The sequence below is a fragment of the Scophthalmus maximus genome, chromosome 20 (genome assembly GCF_022379125.1).
Source record: "Scophthalmus maximus strain ysfricsl-2021 chromosome 20, ASM2237912v1, whole genome shotgun sequence".
NCBI lineage: Eukaryota > Metazoa > Chordata > Actinopteri > Pleuronectiformes > Scophthalmidae > Scophthalmus > Scophthalmus maximus.
In genome coordinates this window covers 10,387,212-10,408,530 of record NC_061534.1, presented here as the reverse complement: position 1 = coordinate 10,408,530, position 21,319 = coordinate 10,387,212, and the positions used below count along the sequence as shown (strand labels likewise).

The 21,319-nt window shown below is 41.0% G+C and overlaps 1 protein-coding gene across 1 annotated transcript in view; it reads left to right on the top strand.

Annotated features, from left to right (window-relative positions):
- The window catches only part of LOC118285019 (astrotactin-2-like), a 220,383-nt gene that overhangs the window by 194,058 nt on the left and 5,006 nt on the right, over positions 1–21,319 (top strand). The window contains exons 20-21 of the mRNA XM_035608297.2: positions 12,733–12,874; positions 21,019–21,119. Of these exons, the coding sequence (XP_035464190.1) occupies positions 12,733–12,874; positions 21,019–21,119 (243 nt within the window). The remainder of the gene's footprint in view (positions 1–12,732; positions 12,875–21,018; positions 21,120–21,319) is intronic.

Genomic DNA, 21,319 nt, shown 5'->3' with positions numbered 1-21,319 from the left:
TCTAAAACTTGACTGACTGTGATAACACCGGAAATCAAGATAACAACACTCAACCTTGACCTGTCAGATGTTGCCAACCGCTCCGGCTGATCTTTGAAGCCATTCACGCATTGTTTCACACTCATTTCCAAGTCTAATGCAGAGGGCACATGCAGAATAAGCCACATGAAACTGCAACTTGAACCGCACATAGTAAGCAATTACCAATGCACCAACAACCATGAATTTAGGGGCAGACTCCAAAGTGGTTCCATGGTATGACCTGAACTCGGACAGAATATTATTCAGATTATCGCTCGAGAGGGAGCGAAGAAACCACCTCACGTCACGGTTGTGATAGGTTTTGGAAGACAACGTATTCTTGTTGTTGCCACATATGGACAAGCCTTTCCTCTTTATGGTACTCCCACAGTGGCTTATTTCGCAGTCGCCATTTCAAAAGGTATAAAATGTTGAGAAGCTGAAAATGTTTATTGGCAACACTGTGAGTTGCTCGACTTGTCTCTCTGGTTATGCTAGATAAGTACTGACGTAATCACCCCGATATCAAATCCTAAATATCTACCATGTTTGATTGTTATCGGGGCAGTTTAGGAGTTTTAAGAATGGCTCTGTAAAACCCCTTATACCGCCAGATAATCTGGGCCGAACATCGGTATCGACCAAGGTTCCAGAAAAGATGAAGGGGCAACCTTGCAGCAAAGTTGAAGATGGGGACACTGTGACATTAAAAAAGTAATCTGGTTATGTAAAACAAAACCACTAAAAGAATGAATGAGTGCAATGAAGCTGTCACCTATTTTGGTGAGGGCCAAGTAAGCCATTCTCAGGAGCTTGCATCTACATTTTTTTGACATTTTGTGTATGAAGATTCTCCCAAAATGCAGAATGGAAGGAAGGGTGCCCTGCTTGCGAGATACAATGACAATCCTACGTACTTTTATGGGGGGTTCTCAACAACCTTGTCACCATAGCAGGAAAACACATGCTGTCACTTTGCAGAGGTTGTACCAGATAGCATATCAGCGAGTGCTGCAATATTTTTCCGACGACCAGGAGTCGTGACGCAACACGGAGGGTGTTTTATTCACAACTTTCATCCTGTCTCCGGGAATGAGGGTATTGCGGACACAGACATTACTGCCAAGTCTCATGTCCTGAGGGTTTGTGTTGAAGAAGTCCGAACACTGCTAGTGCCAGATGTACAGATGGGGCAGACAGAGAGGGATCACCTATTCCTACCAGGCGGGAGGGGGCACTGAGTCACTGAGATAAAGCGTAGGCGAAGATGAGGTCATCCCAGATTTGAGTTAATTGTCTCAATAGCATGTATGTAATTGCTGAAAAAAGAAGACGCAGGGGTGAATTTTAATGGCAATATACTGTACAGTCTTCAAATATGATAACTCACCCTGATTGACAGTATGGTAAAAAGGTACATTTTGGAGGCTTCTAAAATGAACTAAGTGGTTTTAATGATGTACCATTTCAGAAAAGGGAGTATCTACAGTACATACAATTGAATGTAATCTTACTATTTTATCCTCCATTCAGTCTGTTCTTTTTTTTTTTTTACAATTTGTATTTTTATATTTAATTATTTTCTGTTTACAATCCATAATGCCTAATGAGTTGTATGCTCAATCTTATCATTCAGACTCTTCATTTCCTACCTAAAAGGGTAGCACCATTGTGTCGCTTATTTTGCACGCCTCCTCTTGTCCTGTGATTTCGGCCACATCAGTGATGGATATGCTTAAATGAGTGATCCGCCTCACTGGGCTTCGTGCAGGCCTCTAGATGGCACACCAAGGCAGAGGCAGCATTCACAGAGAAGCGAGTTCGATTGGCAGTGCTGGTGTACCGTATGCAGCGTGGGGCACAGCATTCCTGTACAGCAATATGTTCAAACCAGCTGCAGTATCTAAGAAGATATTGACGATCACAGACGATCTTAAGAAATGCGATGAATGATGATGTTACAATGGAAACAATTCTAAAATCTGTAGACTTAGCTTTAATGCCTGCAACAGTCCACCATTAGAGACAAAGCAAAAAAGAGTTAGAACAGGGAATTTTTTGAGTGATACTGTACTGACACCAAAGCCATGTCCTTTTAACCTGTGCTATAAATCTGCAACCAATTCAAAACACAACCCTCTAATGCTATTTTGATTTTGCATTAGTGCCAGATAATCAAACTCTACCAGTAAAACATCTATGTTGAAACTGATTGAATAACTTTTACCGTGGGTGCAACTGTAAAATTGCATTTAAAAAAAAATGCAAGACCGTGTTTTGACTGCATGGGAATAATTAGTGGCCTACCTAAAGTATAATGTCAGACATCCTGTGTATCTTACTGGGAGTTCCCAGGAAGAAAAAAAAATGGAACATGCCAAAACTGGAATGAAATTTGTCCAATCAAAGGTTTAACCAAAAGTACATCCTTATTGGCTGAATTCAGAAAGCTTCTGGATTCATCATCCCATTTTTACAATCCCTCTATTGTCTCGTCCGATGCTTATTTGCATGGCTTGTCCTTAAATAATTGTCCACAGTAATGCTGAGGTGACACTTTTTGGTGAAAGCGCTCATCAGCTTAGCACTGTGCTTCCCACAATTCTCCCACAAATGCACACACTTAGTGCTAATTAAAAACCCGCGAGTCTCTCCGTGTTGCGTCACCGCGGTACGACACCTGATTTTGTAACATGCAAAGACAAAACAAGGGCAGGGCAAAGCAGGAAAATTACAAGGGTGGGCAGGAACGAGAACGTGAAAAGGGGACTGTGTGAAATTGTGGAAAGGCACAGCGACGTGAAAAGGAACGAAAAATCGACAGAAATGACAAAGGAGAGGAAGGAGAGATCACAATGTGGAGGAGAGGACCGGGGACACACACAGCACCAGCACTGATGGTTGCACAGCAATGATGTCACCTCATGCTGGCACTGCCAGACCGAGAAACAGATTAGCCATTTGATCTTTGCCCTTATTTTTAGTTCCAGCTTTCTTCCCCCGGCTCACACGGCCAGTTGAGATGTGGATCTTCCTTTTCTTCGCTCTCCACCTCTGTCACATGCCCCATACCTCGACATACCTCGCCGCTTTCCTCATATCCCCCTTTCTGCTGCGATCAGTGTCAGTGGTATCCCCCTCCCCTGTTTATGTAACAGCTCCATTATTGGTAGAGACCAAGAATGCCCCTCCAACGCGTCGATAAGCCCTCATTCAAAGAGATTGAATTATATGGAGATAAACGGTGTCCTTGAACATGGGTGCAGATAACAGATTGGAGTGACACAGCTGACTCTCTTTGTTTTGTTAATTAAAGATGACCTCATCGCTAAAAATGGACGCTGTGCACCTCCTCGTCACGAGCCTAGCCATCAGCAGATTGCAGATTGCAGGCAGGGGGCCAAGTGCTTTCTGCATTCCCTTTTTGCTTCCTTTCCCATTTTGCCTTTTCTCTCTCTCTCTTCGACTTTCCTGATGTCATTTTTTTCCCCCCTCATATGGCCAATAACCATGACACTCCCTTGGTGTCCCTTAAGTAAATACGGGCACTTAATATGTGTTCATGGAACCTCTAACTCAGATTAATGGATTTGTGCTTGAAGTGTAATTGAGACGAGACAAGGATGCTTCCTCTCAGTGGTGCAAGCTCAAATTGTTTTATGAAGCATTTAAGCATTGAATTGGGATTCATTGTTTTCATTTGCAAATAAGGACACTGTAAACACTAATAGTGGTATAAATAAACATTTACTCCCTTCGGAATTGCTCTCTACATTATTATACAGTAAACGACCAACAACCCTGCTTCGATTTATTTGAAGCCATAGCCATATTTTGTTGCTAATACAGTGTCTGTGCTCTTGTCAGCTTTGCATTGTATTGCATGTTTTGGAAAGTGTGTATAGTGTTTTGTCCACCCCTCAAATGAACATTTTAACACAACTCATTCTACAATCAATATTCTATAATCTCACTAATTATCAGTATTAGTACAGATGATGAACTAGGTAGCCCTAAACAAAAACGGATTATGTTTAGCCTTGTTCTCATGGGAAAACATCCATCCATCCATTATCTATACCGCTTTATCCCTTTTTTTGTTAAGGGTCGCAGGGGGGTTGGGGCCAATCCCAGCTGACATTGGGCGAGAAGGTGGGTAGACCCTGGACAGGTCGCCAGCGTATCGCAGGGCCAACATATATAGACAAACAGCCATTCACTGTCACATTACCACCTAGGGTCAATTTAGAATCTCCATTCAACCTTACCCCAATCTGCGTGTCTTTGTGCGGGGGGATGAAGCCGGAGAACACCCACGCATACATGGGGAGCACATACAAACTCCAAACAGCAAGGCCCGGGTGCGAATAGGGATTCAAACCAAGAACCTTCTTGATGTGAGGCGACAGTGCTAACCGCTGTATCACCGTACCACCCCCATGGCAATGCGGACCAAGAGAACCCGCAAACCTGTGAAGCTGATTGAACCTGTAATAGAACTCTGGTTTGAGTTTTGCCATTACACGCTCCAGGTTACAAGTCCGATTGACCCCGATCATACAGAGAAAACAATTGCTCTCCCACTACTCCTTATAGTGTCTATACCACAGAGCCAGCCAAAGCCATCAAAGCCCACCAGTCTTGCGGTGCAGCAGGTGGAAGATGGCATTGCCCATCAACCAGTCAAAGCAGTACAGCATCACAGTAAGACAGAGGCCAGCAGCCTGTCAACACCCAGAGGTCTATTCTTAGTGTCAAGGACAGAGCCAGGGGGGGACAGAGTCACAGCAAAAGGAGCTAGGGGCAGTAAAAACAGACCACACAAGGGCCACATCAAAATGGTAGACATGGACCCAGGGGGCCATTAGTCTGTGACGAACCACCACACCTGACCCGATTTCTTGTTATGCAGTGTGTTTTTGTTGTGAAAGGAAACGCAGCCCACTTTCAAACTCAACGTCAATCTCGCCATGTGCCAAAACGTTCTTCAGAGGAACCCTGGAGTGTCCAGCACAAAGAATCAGAACAGACAGGGCACTGACCATGTTGCCACCAGAGACATTATAAGACAAAGATCCTTAATCAAAACGTCTCTAATAACTAATATAGTCAACTCCCAAATAAGCGCTTAGACCAGCCAAACTGGAAACATGTCAATCTAGTAATTTTTTGCACTGACGCAGGCACACATTTGAGGTTCATTTTGATTGGGGCATGGTCTTGTTATCCCACATTAACAGAGACTAGGAGTCTGTGATATGATACCTTTTGGTCACTGATTTAGAGTACAAGTAAATAGCTGACTTGTTTTGTTGTAATGCTGACGGTTTGAGTTATTATTGTGAGCCATGGTTAGGATAGCAAAAATTTGCAAAGAACATCTCTCCAATATACTGCAAAAGTCAACACAAAATTGCGTAACGTATCATAGTTGATGTTGATCTGTTTATCATGATAACAATACACTAAAGCAAGAAAGTACATTTTAAACTTCACATGAAGTCTAAACCTTTCAAATTTGAACTCTTTGGTTTGTCCCTTTTCAATTAATTTATATTATACTGTATATATATAACCAGCACCATATAACTTCTTCCATAGAAAGCTTATTTTTTTGAATTATTGCAAGCCCTTCACCAGGTCGAGCTCCTTGCTGTCGTGTAAAAAAGAAGGTGCTGGTAATTCAGTATGCATCAGATAATACAGAAGGCACTCCACAGTCCACACCCTGGCCAACACAGGGAATCTCCATGACCCAATGCTTGTTTATCAAGTTTTAAATTGTAGCGGTGCAAGGACAGTTCAAGTTGAGTTTAAGTGTGCGTAAGGACAATAGAGAATGCAGTTTAATACATGATGCTGCGTCAAAGTTAGCATGAGTAACTCCATTCCAATCTATTGTGGCTTTCTGCCTCAAACAATAAAAAAAAAAAAGTTTTTATAAATAAATGATGTATTTTTCTGCCAGCACAATGCCTCTGGAGGGTTGTCCAAAGGGATGTCCTTCTAGCTGATTAGGTAAAAACTTGGACGATGATGTGCAACTCGACTTGCTTGGAGAAATGTTTCCCGCAGTGCTTTGTTGGCTACCTCTAAATGCCGTATGTGCTTCAGATACCTTATATTTTGCCATAGGTGGCACTGTGTGACATTAGTTTCCGTGCGTGAATTGGTGTAATGTCTGCTATTTGTGTGTGAGAAAGAGAGCGAGAGGAAGGGAACGAGGGAGGAAGGTGGCGTTGGTGCAGTCTCAGTGCGGGGAGTGAAGGCTTGAGTGCTGACAGTTTAACAGAAGAGGCCCCTGGCTGGTTTGGCAGCCCACAGGAAATATAAAGCTTGTAATTTGTTTGTTAATATAAAGCTTGTGTTTTGTTTGCTAAAAAGAGTCCACTGTGCAATTGCCTGGACTGATAGTTGGACGGAAGAGAGAGAGAGACGCAGTAAAACAGAAGGAGAACGAGGGGCGTTTGAGGACAAACGGTAACGTAATTTGAAAGGGAGAGTGGAAGACGACGAGAGAAATCTCAACATGTCAGAATGAACCGTACTACACCATACTGTAGCACATATGGTGATACGTCCATGCTGCACTTGATCACTCGCATGGAAATACAAAACCTGTTTACTATGTGTCACCAAGATATAACATCAGATCAAACATGTCTGGTTTATCTGAAATCCCATTTGAGCTGGTATGGTGGAACAATTATGCACAAAACTGTCTTAAAATAATCTTAACTGGCGCAAAAGTATTCTCTTATTTAAGAAACGAGATATGTGTAATATAAAATGACAATTTTACACTACAGTATTGCTTCAAACATTTTGATTATAAAGTTCACAATTGTGGAACAGACCAGAAATAGGCAATTACTTAAAGATACATTCATTTATTTATTTTAAAAAACTGACCACTTAGCTGAGAAAGTGAATAAACAGTGATATACTTCGGTGATTTTGTTCGTCTGCCACTTTCCCTTAAATTTACTCTTTGGAGGGAAAACCATAATGTGTGAACCGAACTCACTGACCTTGGCGATTTACACGTACTCTCTCTCTCTCTATCGCTCTCTCTCTCTCTCTCTCTCTCTCTCTCACACACACACACACACACACACACATTCAGCCCACAGCTAATGGCTGAGGCAATTACACTGTGCCTGAATTCAGTAGTGTAATTGAAATGATATGTCAAGGATAACAGTATAGCAAGTCTGGCTTCAAACATCAGACAATGCCACTGTGTCACCATGTACACACCCGTCTCTGCGTGTGTTGTACTTGTTTTTGTCCGCCTGCATGTATTTGTGCATATACACATATACTGTATGTTGTATATTTGCATATATATTACATTGGTTGAAATAAATGCATACAGTCCCACTGTTTTGTTGCAGAGTTTCTACAGTTTCTTCTTCCTGGTCACTTTTTTGTGCATTGAGTATTGCGCCACATGCTGCCCATGAAGGGAGGGATCTCTCTTTGAATTTTGAAGCTTTGTTTTGTAATGTGCCAGGCTTTTTCGAGTGGGGTTTTCCTGGTCTTCCTAGAATTTGGGTCACTCAGGGTCAGGAGCTGTTGCTGTTGTAGGCCAGCAAAGCCCTTTGAGACACTGTATACGATATTGGTCTGTACAAATAAACTTAACTTGACTTGTTTGCAACTACATCATCGTTACAAGGCCTGTGTGCGTGTGTGTGTGTGTTTCTGTGAGTGTGTGTGTGTGTGTCTCGTCATGTTCCCATGATTTACTATCATTTGTTCCCCCTTTGCTTACTAAAAAGGTCACCTGGCATTTGCCATTGCCATGTAAGCTGGAGAACATGCAAAATGGCTTTTACCGTAATAGAATTTCAGGTTCCCTTAATTTTTGCCAGCTGTGTGCTGTTTTGGCTTTGGTATTGACAGAAATGTTGACAGACCACAGGCCTACCCGCGAAGAACCCCTCAGAAAGGGAAGAACCACAAGTGCTGCTTCTGGGTGGGTTTTAATGTGTTTTTCAACAGTTAATGGGAAAGATTTGTATTTATTAATGCCTAAAACTAAATTAGTTCACAAACACTAAAATCGTACCACTTTGGAGACAGAAGATGATTGAGAGGCCTCAGAAAACATGTGTGCCAGTGGCTTGTAAAAATACTTCCAGTTTAGCAGTTGAGTCATACAATCATTTAGTCATGGTTTTGTTTTTCAGTCTCCTCATTCATCCTTTCACTCATTCAGCCCCGGTTGTTTGTGCATACATGTTCTGATTCTGCTGTTATTTCAGGGATCGGCGTTAGCGTTTGCCACAGACCCTGTATAACGGTGTTTTAGCATATTGCTTCTGATTCATAAATTACTGCTATGCAGCAAGTGTCGCTGGAATTTCCTCTCGCGCGCTCTCTCTCTCTCTCTCCCTGGAATCAAGCAGCAGCTTGATTAGGAGAGATACAGAGCAAGACCACTGCCATGTGCTTAAAGCTTAAAGCCAAGTTTTAAAAGATTAACGCATAGTTTGAGTCCAGTTCAAATGTCTCTGAGAATGGATTTGGAATGTGTGTTCGAGGTTCTGCAGTTGTAAGATCAGAGACACCAGAATCTGCCTTCGAGTTTGACCACGGCTGAACAAAAAGTAAATGAGTTCCGGTAAATCACTTGTGTGTTTGCTTTGCCTTGTTGTAGTTACATACAGTCAACAGTAGTTTCAGATACCTTTCACCACTATCACGGAGCCAGCAGTGGTTTTTTTATAGGATCAGTCTTCAGCTGCAGTAGCTTCTTCTTGTACTTGCTATTTCTTAAAATCCGTAGAGAAATAGTCAAGGCCATTGACATGACTTTTTCTTTGCTCTTAAAGTGACGTATGCTGTGTTTTGCATAGAGACTGTTGTCATTTATTTGCTTGTGTGAAATGCAAATTTTTATTTAATTCCTTATAAAAAAAAACTGTTTCATGAGGTTGCTTTACAATTACATTTGTTTTTATCATTTATAATTATTTGCTTCCTGCGTTTTAACACTTATGCCTAGAGAAGGCTAATATCAGCCCCTTTGCAGTGCGCACATGATAGGACATTATGTACCCCGACTAAACCTGCATGCTGGTCTTAATATTTATGTAACTGCATAACAGTATATAGCTTTCAGATGTTTCTGTTTAAAAAGCTGTTTGACCCATGGAATGTGTGGGTAAAGTTTGCTAGGTAAGGGTATATGACTATTAAAGAACTAAAACACATACTGTGTTCTCCTGCTGAGTCCTTAAATTGATAATTATACAGTAAGCCACTCAAGAGCCACTAAAGACCAGACATTTGTCTTTTGTTTAGTCTTCCAGCTGGATCAAACTAACTGAAACACTTCCCTCTACTGTCAGTTACAGCAGTGGTTTATTCACACTGTAGAAAAATGATGTCCAATTATGTCACATTCCCTAATGTCGCTAAGCTAAGCTCACGCCTGTCTATAAATGCCTGGGAGACATTGCATCCTTTTAACTCTGTTATTACACTTGTACAGTATATTGTCATGCCAAGCATTGTTCTTGGACCCGAACATTAATCTTGCAAATTAGCTACAATTTAAACGCTATAATCAACAATCTTGATAATATTCAGTGTTTCTTGTCCTTATGAATTTCTATAAATTAGAAATCGTTTGTCACAACAGAATACATCTTGGTTTGAGTTGGGGGGCTGAAGTTGGTTTGCCTAAAATAAAAACAAATGTATATTCTTATCCAACACCTTGGTCATAAGTTCCTTTCTTTCCACTGCCACTTTCACGTAATCGTTGTCTCATTCACCTACCATCCCCTAAGCGAAGCTCCAAAAAGGTCCTTTAAGGTTCTGTGAATAGGTCTCATGAAAGAAAGGAAGGAGGTCACTTGTCATAGGTATTCCTCTGATGTGAGCCCATTAAAATGCTCTATTCACTTTGAGCAGCAGCAGCAGCAGCAGAACTTTATATAGAACCATCTTGGAGTGTAATCTCATCCTCTTTCGCGGCTTTTTATAGTTTTTTCTGCCCTTTTTTGTTGTTGTCTTCACCTAAAGACTTTCAAGAGATGTGCATGTTTGCCAATGTATTTGTTTGTTCATTTGTCTGCAGGCTACATTTCCAATGTGGCTGTAAAACATTTAACAAAAAAAAGAAAAGAATTTAAACTCCTGACCCAGCACTGAACAATATCGAAACTATACATCAAAGAGGGTTGCAGCAAACTCATCGCTCCTGAACTGTACTCTAGTCACCTATTAGTTGGTGATGTGGTCATTCCTCTCCCCGAACACATCCAAAATGATAAAACATCAGAGAAGTTCCGATCGTCTCTGCCTTTGTCTCTGAACTTTTTTCACCTCTCTTCCACTTTACTCCATGCTGTATTTGGAACTGTCTCTTCCTACTTTCAGCATTTGTGAAGTAGCAGGAATCTGGCATTCGGTGGGCATTCCTCTCGTAGTTGCTTGCAATAAAATGTGGAGGAATGGCCTTCAAAGGCATAGTGAGCGCAGGCCGAATCAGGTCAACGGTCAATCCTTAATCGATCCTTACTGGGAAAAAGAGAGCATTGGCCATGGTTTTTAGACAGGTAAAAAGGACACTTGATAACAGTAGCTATAACTAAAGGCTACATACAAATCACATACCCAAGTGCATGTCTCTTGGACAATTAAATCTGATGGGGAACAAAGGGTCCAGTATCATCTTCAAAATAAATCTGCCCTTCATCTTTTATTCAGTTAATTTACAGTATTTGATTTCTCATGTGGTCTATTTAGTCTCGAGGGGTTGATTATTGTTATGCAGTTCAAGCCCATGAGGATCGAGTGACAAAGATGAGATGAGATTCCTGATACTGATGTCCTGATATGCTGGCAGGCAGAGTATCTATACCATGCTTGGAAACTAACTGACAAACGTATACAGAAAAAAGAGCCACAAGGTTGTTCTTCGCTACAGCCAAAATTAAGTGTTGGGCATCAACACTGGATACCAGGTCTAACATCCTGTGATCTGTGTGTGGTTAGTTTTGACACACAAAAAACACTGTGGTTAAGGTTCAGGGAGAAAATGTGGTTTTGGTTAATAATTGAAAAAGTAAACATGCCCTGTGGGGCTTCAAGTCAGCAATAACTTCTTATAACATTTAACCAATACAACAATCTTTCCCCTAATCTTATCACTTGTGAGTTGTTACATGCTCAGATTTAAGCAAATTAAATATGTTGTCACTAAATGTTTTATAGGATACATTCATTCAAAATGTCCCCTCTATGTTGATGATAATATGATTAGGCCAGCATTGCTTTTTTTAATCTTTTTTTTTTTTCAGAAATTATTTTTGCTCTGGCAAATTAGTAGCGTATAACCATAATTCCTCGGAGATAAGATATATCATCTGTTTCAAACACGAATTAGCCAGCTGAAAGTCCTTCCTTATCAGTCCTGTTAATAGCAAACACAAAGCAGATGGCACCGATGAATGGCAGTCTTCTTTAAATGTTTTTTTTTTTTAAACTAATGTTAGAAAGAACATAGAGGAAATGTTTAGAATCCAACTTAAGTGGAGGTCTCTTCCATAAACAATAATTGAAAAAAAAAAAAAAAACTGCAATGTGTTTTAAAGTCTTTAAATCACTGTACTGTACTGAAGACATGGTAGTGGCTCTATTGAGAAAGTTGAATCTGAACATTGACAACAAATTTTTACAGACCTCAGCAGGTTTTAGCAACAGATCAAATGAGTCCAAACATGAGATTCATATATTTTTTTAAAAAGTAAAACTATTGAAAGAGCAACACAGTGCAGGAATGTGTTTGGGGGAAACCTCGTAAACACAGAGGTCTTTTTGTGAAAAGGTCAAATCATTCATTTGTGTTCACTTCTTTTTCCTCTTCTGCAACCTTTTCTTACCATCCACGTGTGCCCTACCAGACAGGCTTACTCCCTGTGTTTATAAGTTGGCCCATGTATCATAAGCTAAAACTAAGCTGCCCTTTAGCTCGTGTAGAAATAGTTGGAAATCCGACCGTTTGAGAGGTTTTAAACTATTTTGACAGCTCCCTCTTTTTTTTCCATCACCCCCATGAGCACTGGAAACTGGCGGAATGTATCTGTGTGTCTAAATGAACAAGTGTGCGTTGCTGGCCTTTCCCGTAAGCTGACATGAAAGATATTTCACAACTTGTGAAGTAGTGTTTAGTGAGACACAAGGGTGCATAGTGAGATATCACTGTAACAGAACCATGTGCCCATAAAGGAAATAAATTCTGTTTTCTTACAGTCCTGTAATGTAGTGTGTGTTTGTTGCTGCCAGTGAAATGACATATTTAATTTCGCCTTGAGCTTTGTGCTGGCGAAATTGCTCCCACCTGACCGGGGGAGGTGAAACTCTCAACACCAGAGTCACAGTCATTGATTAGGAGGAAAGTGCTTTCCGAAATGTTGAAATTCATTCATGATGAAGCCTATGTCGTGAACCATTGTTGTCCTGTGTTGAAACATGTGGTGGAACCAAAACATTTGGCATGGTTCTGGTTTACTAGGTGAAAAATTTGTTTGCCTTTGTTCCTCTCTATTTTTGGTAAAAAAAACAAAAAACATGAGAAATGTTACATCAGTTTAAATAACATTTCCAAAGTGGGATTTTTTTATTTTTTTTTTGTAAGATTTTCTTTGTTTCTTTCTTCGTTTCACAATTCCCTTTCAACTCCATCTCTACCAGGTGAGGTCCTGAGCTTGATGGATGATCTGTTCTCCGGTTTGGGCTCGTCCTGTGTTGTTGCGGGGAGGAGAAGTGGAGACCATCCTCACTCTGTGCTGTATTCCGTGGTCTTCAAGTGCCTGGAACCCGACAGTCTCTACAAGTAAGTCTGCTCATACCCTGGATGAGTGGAATGACTAACCGACCTCTAAACATCAGACATACATTGTGTAATGTTTCTTGGATACAGGGGAGCTTTCGTGACAATTCTTGTTGGCTGGACATGACACATCTAGTCTAATCAGGACTAGAGGCTCATTGTTCCCCATTTATCAGGGAAGCTTTTTGATCAAAGTTTGATTTTCTTTGTTGCAATGTATGACATTTTTGCCATATTCTCATGAACTGCTGCTTAGTTGAATGGCTTGAATTTCTTGAATGGCTCTTTTGCATGTCCTGCTCACCTACAGTATCCAGTGACATTGCTCTTGGCGTCAGCTTGCGATTTCTTGCCTTGAATTTCCTTTTTTTTCGACCATATTTTTATGAGTTCAGTCTTTTTCTCTTGACCATATAGGCTGAAGAACATTATTCTGCGTCGATGTTTGCATATATTTCCCAAACAACGAGTGGGCGGACCGCAGCTATACCACATCCTTCCCTGGATGTCTACAATTGCCACCACAAATGATATTTTGTTTCCGGTGGTGAATTTTTTTCCCTCCCCCTAACATCTGGGTCGAGTTGATCAGCGACACATATGTAATATGTCAATCAATGTGGTGGAAGTGGTGAATTCTTCCATTCTTTTATGTTTAATTTGCTAATGTGCGACTTCCTTAATTCTATCTGGCTCATTATTACCCAAGGCTAGGCCTGTCTTCATCAACTAGCTCCTATATGTTGGAGCCTGTTACTAAGAATTCTGCGCCTGCGGTGTATGCATTTTACTTGAATAATAGGCCTAAGTAATGTACGTGCAGGGAATTTCTGTTTGACTGGAGGGGTTATGGAGCGGAACTTTCCAACATCTTCCATCATTAGACTGAGAAACCTGCCTGCAGAGGGAAAGCCCGACCTTGTGACCAGGCAATACTGGTCAATTCTTCTATGGAAAGTAGCTTAGGTTTGTCCAAAAAGTTGCTAGATTTTACGCTAGGTGTCTTTTCTTTTCTTTTTTGTATCTGAAAAGTCGGTAAATTACATTACATTCAGATTACTGATGACTTACAATAATCAGTTATATATCAGAGGTAGGCAGGTAGCATTAAAGGGGCAGTAAGCAATTCTAAAGAAATACACGTTTCACAAAATCCAGCGTTCATGGTCCGCTAGCTGATGGTAAGAATCCAGGGCTGCGCTGAAAACCCGAGTTTTTCCCGGCACAGCCCTGGCTCTGTAAATCGAAAACCAAACAAATTGTAAAGACCACACCACACAACACTGCGAGTGCAGTACACACCACTCGTCGACACCATTAATAGACGTGGTAGCACCACGTGTTGCTACTCCACGGTTTTGGCCGAGTGGTTAGTGCGTCGGTCTCACATACCCGAGGTCGCGAGTTTGCGGCCTGGCCAGAGCAGTAAAATCACAACAACAACAAAGAGAAAAACAAGCTTTCTTCAAAAATCCTATAGTGCCCCTTTAAGGGCCAACACTGGACCTTTTGTACCAAGGTCAGTGGTGTAACCCCCTAAGCTATTCCAGCTGTAAACCTAGCAACAAAGGTGCCAAGTTGGCAACATTGCCGTGAAGCCCCCCTGATTATAGAAACTGTTTGCGCCAGAGTAGTCAAAGAGGAAACTCCAACACTTGGCTCGTCAGTGGAAGCATTAATTACTGGCCTGTTTTATAGGATTGCGCAAGTATATTAATCTTTGAATTGAGGCAGACATCTTGAAATAAAGGTGCAAATGCAGCAATAATTGGTGAACCAGACCAAGGACCCAGATGTTGTTGTGGCTGTCTTTGGACACATGCTGTCTTCTCGGCTTTTCACCGTGTTCTCAGTTTTTTTTAAGGGTCATTTGTTTATAATGATCTTGCTATTTGATGGCCTTGGCTTGTTTTGGGAATGTCCATGTTGTCCCTATAAAAGAAAACAGACATTATTTAAAGTTATGGGAAACCTGATGTACAGTCATATGCTTCTAAATGTGTAGGTATGCATGTGATGTAGCAGTCAAAGCAACAGCTTTCAAGGTTTTCGAATCGAAGTCCAAATGCCAGTGTTTTTGTGCTGCATACATTAAATGATACTAAAATCAAGGAGAACTTAAATATTCTTGCCACATTTAGGAATACAGGTGGGAGGAGCATGAGTGCATGCATAAAAAGGCCTTTATTTTGCTATTTGTGTGGATGTGGCTGAGTATTGGGCAACAATGACATGCTATTCTATAATAGGTTCTCCCAAACTCACAGCACAAAAAAAAGAAGGTGCGCAACAATTATTGATGGTATTTCCGGATGCTGATGGACATGCAGCAACACATTTACAGTAGCATTGATTTAGTTAAAGGTGTATAATCTTGTGTTTCCTAACTGCTTTGACAGTGGATGGAGACTAGCGGGAGAATAACTATTAGGCTTATCTGTAGGAGTCAGGCTCCCACCAACAAAACCTGCAACAGGAGCCTCATTTCCAACTTTTTAGCAGTTTTATCTTTGTTTAGCATTCTCCACAGTGTTTCTTTTCTCTGATAAGAGCCGAATTTACGTCGGAATTACGTCTAAGGGCACATCTGTTTGAAGCCAACTGCGCTTGTCTTATTCAAGGACCTGATAAGACTTCTACTGGTATTGGCTTTACACTTGATCATTACCAAGGCTGCTTTGGCCCTAATGTTCCTGCTAGAAACCGAAATGCTGTTTGTTCTATGAAAAGTTACACAGCTCATTTCAGAAGCAAATACATTTTTTTCAGCAATTACTATTATGCCTGGATGTGATGTTGATGCCCAAAAGACAAATATTTAGAACAGCTTCTGCGGAGCCAGATTTGCTCCTTCTAGAGAATATCACCGTACATGTTAATAATATACTTGTCATGTTATCAAACTTTCAACACCAACTACAAATTGTTACGTTTGACAGTTAAGTTGGGATATTGGACACCATTCAATGAATAATTAATTCAAGGCAGAAAAGAACTGCAATTAATACAAACAACAGGAAATAGGAGTATACATATTAATGCCAGTATCACTTTTGTCATTGTTCCCCAAACAATCCCGAATAAATAGTCAAAAAGTCAGAAACGCTGCTCTATTCACAACTAGGCCAACAAAAATCATGACTTGGCCGTCTGCATCACTTGTCGGACTCTGAAGTTGATGCATTATTACACTACATGAGATCATTTTATGACTTCACAGTGACCACAGTGATCACAAATTATTTTGCGATCTTTATACGCTTCAGGTCGTGTCTACAGTCATATACGATGCAGATATACCTTGGATGCTTACGTAACATCACTAATCTTATGATATCATTCGATTGGTAATAGTTTCCGACCATTATGACCTCTAGCCCTGAGATATCTTGGGAAATGTGTTCTAAAGACCATATTTTTGTTGACCCTGGCCTTGACTGTTGACCCTTTGATTGATCAGCTCCAAAAGTGAATCATGCGAAGATACCCTCCCAAGTAATAATCCGACATAGGGGTGAAAACAATCGCTTGCTACGTCAGTGCGCAGAGTGATAAATGACCAAAGCACAATGCCAGTGGTGATGTATCTTGAAACAGCACCGGTGGCACTTGAAAAAGAAACTTGTTATGTTCAGACAACTTACTCCATTACAGCTCCATAACTATGAGTGCGTTGCTCCACCCAGCTTCACCTGAGCACAGGTTTAAACTGAGTATTTAGTATTTCTTCCCTTGACTGAGTGGTGGGCGCATCCATCCAGCCATCCGTCCACCGACGGGCTCACAGCTCAAGGTTGGTTGAGGTGATTTAGGCAAAGACGCTAAACCAAAATACTTTGACGTGGCTAATCATTCATCCTCCGCAGTTAAAGGAATCACATTACTTGTTCTACATTCTGAAACAGATAAACACCCTTACTTATTTTCTTTTCCATGCATCTCATTTTGTTTCAGTCATGTGCCTTTGATAGGCTTGCTTTCAATAAGACCTACCATTTAGACAGTTTGCAACCAATCAGTAGGACGATGTCATCCTGTATGTGTATGGATATGGACTGTCGCTTCAACCGAGCCAGTGGCTGTAAGGGGTAAGGGCGAAAAAAAGAGAGCTACGTGAAGATAAAACTCCCTTCTTGTGCTGCTTTTTATAATTATGCTTTTTATTAGATCCAAATCCTAAGATATGGGTTGCTGGATAATTGAAAGTAACTGCGTAGTGTCAGTGCTGCCCCCCACAAAAAACTTGGTGATTAGTCAATTGTTTATCATGACTGTGTGATATTTCATACAAAGTATTGTTGAAACGATGGCCCTGTCAATTTTCTGATGACTTTTTCAATGGGCTATTTCTTCATTACTTTGGACTGTGGCGTTTTGCTGATCTGCAAGTGAGATCATTCAGAGCCAATGCAATTTTTTTTATTTCTGATTTACAATAAGTGGCAAGGCAATTCTATTTAGGTCTGTTGCACCAGTTGCCTCTTACATAGATAGTTTTCAAAGTCATCAGAAACTGTAGGCTGCCACTAATTCTTCAGACAGGAACATTTTAATGTGGCTTTGAATGATTTGTGGACTGGCTCAACTGATGTATGTCCAAATGCTGATGTCATGGAAAAGGCATCCCCCTGCTGCCCCGGCATCTCTCAGCATGCCAGAAATACTGCCCTAATTGATCCTCTCTCACTCTCACTTTCTCTTATTCCTCCTCTCTTGCCCTGTCTGTCTCTGAGCTTTCTGTCCTGTCATCTCTTGTTCAGCCATCCCCTGTCTCATTACATTAGAGGACAAGGATTTCTTTAATGGCAACCTTGCTAATTTACACAAACATTAATCTGCCATTTGTCCACTTCATTGCTTGCTGAGCTTTCAAAAACCCGTGGCACACGGACAAAACCAAGCGGTGGAACCTGCGGATCCACGCGCAGCGAGCCAGGCGGCTTTGAAACCCAAGTGAGAGTCAGTCAAGGCGATAGACAGAGCCCAGTTATGGACAAGCAATGTAGATAGAAAAATACAGGCAAAGGAAAGTGTGTGTGCGTGCATGCATGCGTGCGTGTTGCCAATTCGGTTACTTAATGGTTCGACATTCTTGTGGCAGACCAGACCGTGGCTGGTTCCTTTGTTCTCCCAGGCGATCTTTATCATCACTGGGTGCCTGTACTGAGCTCAGACGTCACACTCTGTCCATCCGCCACCCCCTTAACTGCTCCTATCAGTGTCCGTGAATGAGATCCATAACTGTGTGAATGAATGCATCACTGGCCAAGGGTCTTTTACATGGCCGTGATGAAAAAAAAGTGACTTATGCATTTAAAGTAAAATATCAGATCGCCTTGCACGATGAGCATCTTATACATCTTTCACCCAAACAAAATTCAGATCTCCACAGTTGAGCCTCTGAGAGTCTTAACTTCTTTGCAAAAACAGCTTTATTACTGTACATAACAATCTTGTAATTGCTGTCGGGGCTGTGAAAGGGGAAACAAAACCTGTCATTGATGCCAACCATTTAAACAACCAAAAACAGCAGTTAAAGGCTGGCACGCTCACATCCTGGGTCCTAAAGAAAACACCCTTTACAAATTGCCCCCCCCCCCACCACCACCACACACACACACACACACACACACACACACACACACAAACACACACTTCTCCTCTCCCCTCTCCCACCTCATTCTGCACGTTATGTGGCCACACAATTCAAACAGTGACTGTTACATGCTGGTATTGTTTTGCTGGGGAGAGGAGCCAGTGAGGCCCGTGCGTCTTTTGTGAGGTTCTTGGGGAATACCACATCCACCCCGCTGAATAACAAGACCAGACAAACTATGTGAGCAATGTGCAAACAGGTCGTGTTACAAACAAAACATGCTTTTGACAGCATTGGAACCGCTCTCGAAAGACATTTCTCAAAAAAACAAAAAAAAAATGCAAATGGTTTTAGGAAGAAAAGCAACTGTTGTAAAAAACAATGACACAATAATGTCTTTATTTTCATGTATTTCTAAATGTATTTAGCTCCGGAATGCTGTCTGAGTTCTTCGTTCTGTCTAACTGTGTTTTGTGGTTTCACTTTTGTCATTTTGTTGTTTTTACAGTGGTAACTGTGGAAATACTGCTCAAAGCATACAGTTTGTCATAACTACTTACAAACATTTCTCAATAATTCATACAATACTTCAGACCAAAGAACATCTCTTTTTTTTTCCAGAAAATCTTCTCTTACAAAACATGTCCACCACAACTGTGCATTACTAACAGCATACCTGGTAGCATATTTAATTATGGCGCTTTTAATATACGTACAGCCTTAATTAAAAATAATTGTGAAAATCATTTGAAAATGTGAAGTGACAGACGTTCAACAACAACAACATCTATACCACCAAAGATTAGATCAAACACGTATTAACAGTTTTCATAAAAGGCACTGTCTTGCTAAATGCCTGATATGCTTGGAGTTACCATATTACATGTACTAATTATATTAATTTTCCCGTCGTAGCAATTGAAATAGATCTAACACGAGGGCGAAGGCTTTGTCAATCAACTTTATGGGCCCATCACGTTTTATCTTGTTTTTTTAATCCTCACAGAAACCAAAGTGTAAAATCAACACTGCGTCACTTTGCGCGGGATAATGTGTTGGACTATTTCTTGGCTATAGGCACGGTAACTTCTTGTAGTCTCCACTGGCTGCCTAGGAAACTGCTCCTGCTTCCAGCCTTTGTGATAAGGTAACCGTCTGCTTCCTACGCCTTTACATTTACTGTTTGAACAAAAGAGTGGCATCCGTCTTCCTGTTAAACTCTCCACCAAAAAAAAAGTGAAGAACGTCTACGCCTACTCTTATCTCATCACATTAATTTTACTCATCATACCCGTGCTTTAGCTATTATGATACATGAAAATGGCGGGTTGCTGCTTCAAAATAGAGAAGATTGTTGGCAATTTAACAATTGATATGTGACGTTTAGCTAGGGGGTCACATATCAATTGCGAAACCAATAGAGGCAGCGTTTTCCTTGGTGTGGTTTCTGCGGTAACTGTGGTGACACCGTGCATCAGCCATTCACGTTCATGAACGCGACAGCCACCCTCTCTCTCTCTCTCTCTCTTTGCTGCTGCGAGGATATTGATGCATGGCTCACTCTGTGCCACTCCTGATCCTCTTTTGCATTCTGTAAGACCAGTTCCTCCTCATACTTTTTCTAATTCAAAAGTACACAGATTGGCATTTGCAAAAGGACATGTAAAGGTCATTGTTTTTTTTTCTATTCCGAGCTCTGTGGCCCTACAATACTTGAGATGCGTTAAACTCGCTCATTGTGTCCCATCCCCCATTGCAGTGTCTTGAACTGTTTGCTGTGGTATCTTACCGGGGTCCAAAGTGGTCCTGAAGTCTGTCATGGAACCCAGAAAAAGTTGACGTTTGACATTTTCAGAGAGGGGAACTTTGTCCTTAAAGAGTTCTTGGAGTCGAGCCAGATGCACCTTTACACTTCTCTCCTCTGCCATCGTGGGACTGGCTGTACCGCCTTTTTTTTCAGATATAATTAAATCCCTCGACCCCTGGATCCTTGTTCAAAAGACACTATCTGAAAAAGTATATGATGTCAATGCGTGTTCATATACAGTGTGATCAAATTACAACATTCTCACTAAGCAAGAACACCATCTCCTCGAGCTTGATATCCTTCAAGCCCATAACAAAATACACTATTTAATTTTCTTTTGAGAGTCATCTGAACAACTGTGTCAGCATATCTAATGTCTAGTTAGACCCATGTTTATTAATTAAATTGAGAGCTTAGCAAGATGGCTAACTGAAACAATGCATTTATCTTTTTACTGTTCCAAAGGTCATATTCTGTTTCATGTTTGGTTGAATATAGTATTAATATGTTCACTGACATATATACACACAATATTTCTATCTTCTCATCTTTTTGTCTTCGCTCTTCCATCAATATGTTACTCAATCAAGCAAGCTGACTTAAGCACTCTACTAGCTGACACAATGTCTTGTTCTGGGGTACACTCATAATGGCTTTCAAGCTTTTTCTAAATATTTCCTGCTCACGTTCGCCTTTTTTGTCTTACCTGTCTTGCGTCTGTTGTTTTTTTGTTATAATTTCTAGGTTCACTCTCAATGCAGTGGATAGCCGAGGCAGTCACTCTGAATCAAGCTTCGTCTCGGTACGGACATCCTGTCCAATGGTGGATGACAGCCGGGCTGAAGGTATCCTCCCCTTGACAGTGCCTTTTTTTATTTCGAATTATTTTATTTTTTATTTCCATCTCTTGAATTGCATCCTTTACGAGAATAATTTTAATTCTGTGTTTTTGCAAGTCACACCCAAATTTTAGGTGTTCGATAAAACCTTAAAAATACACCAGTCACCATTTAGTGTCAGCAGCATTAGGACAAGATATTACAGG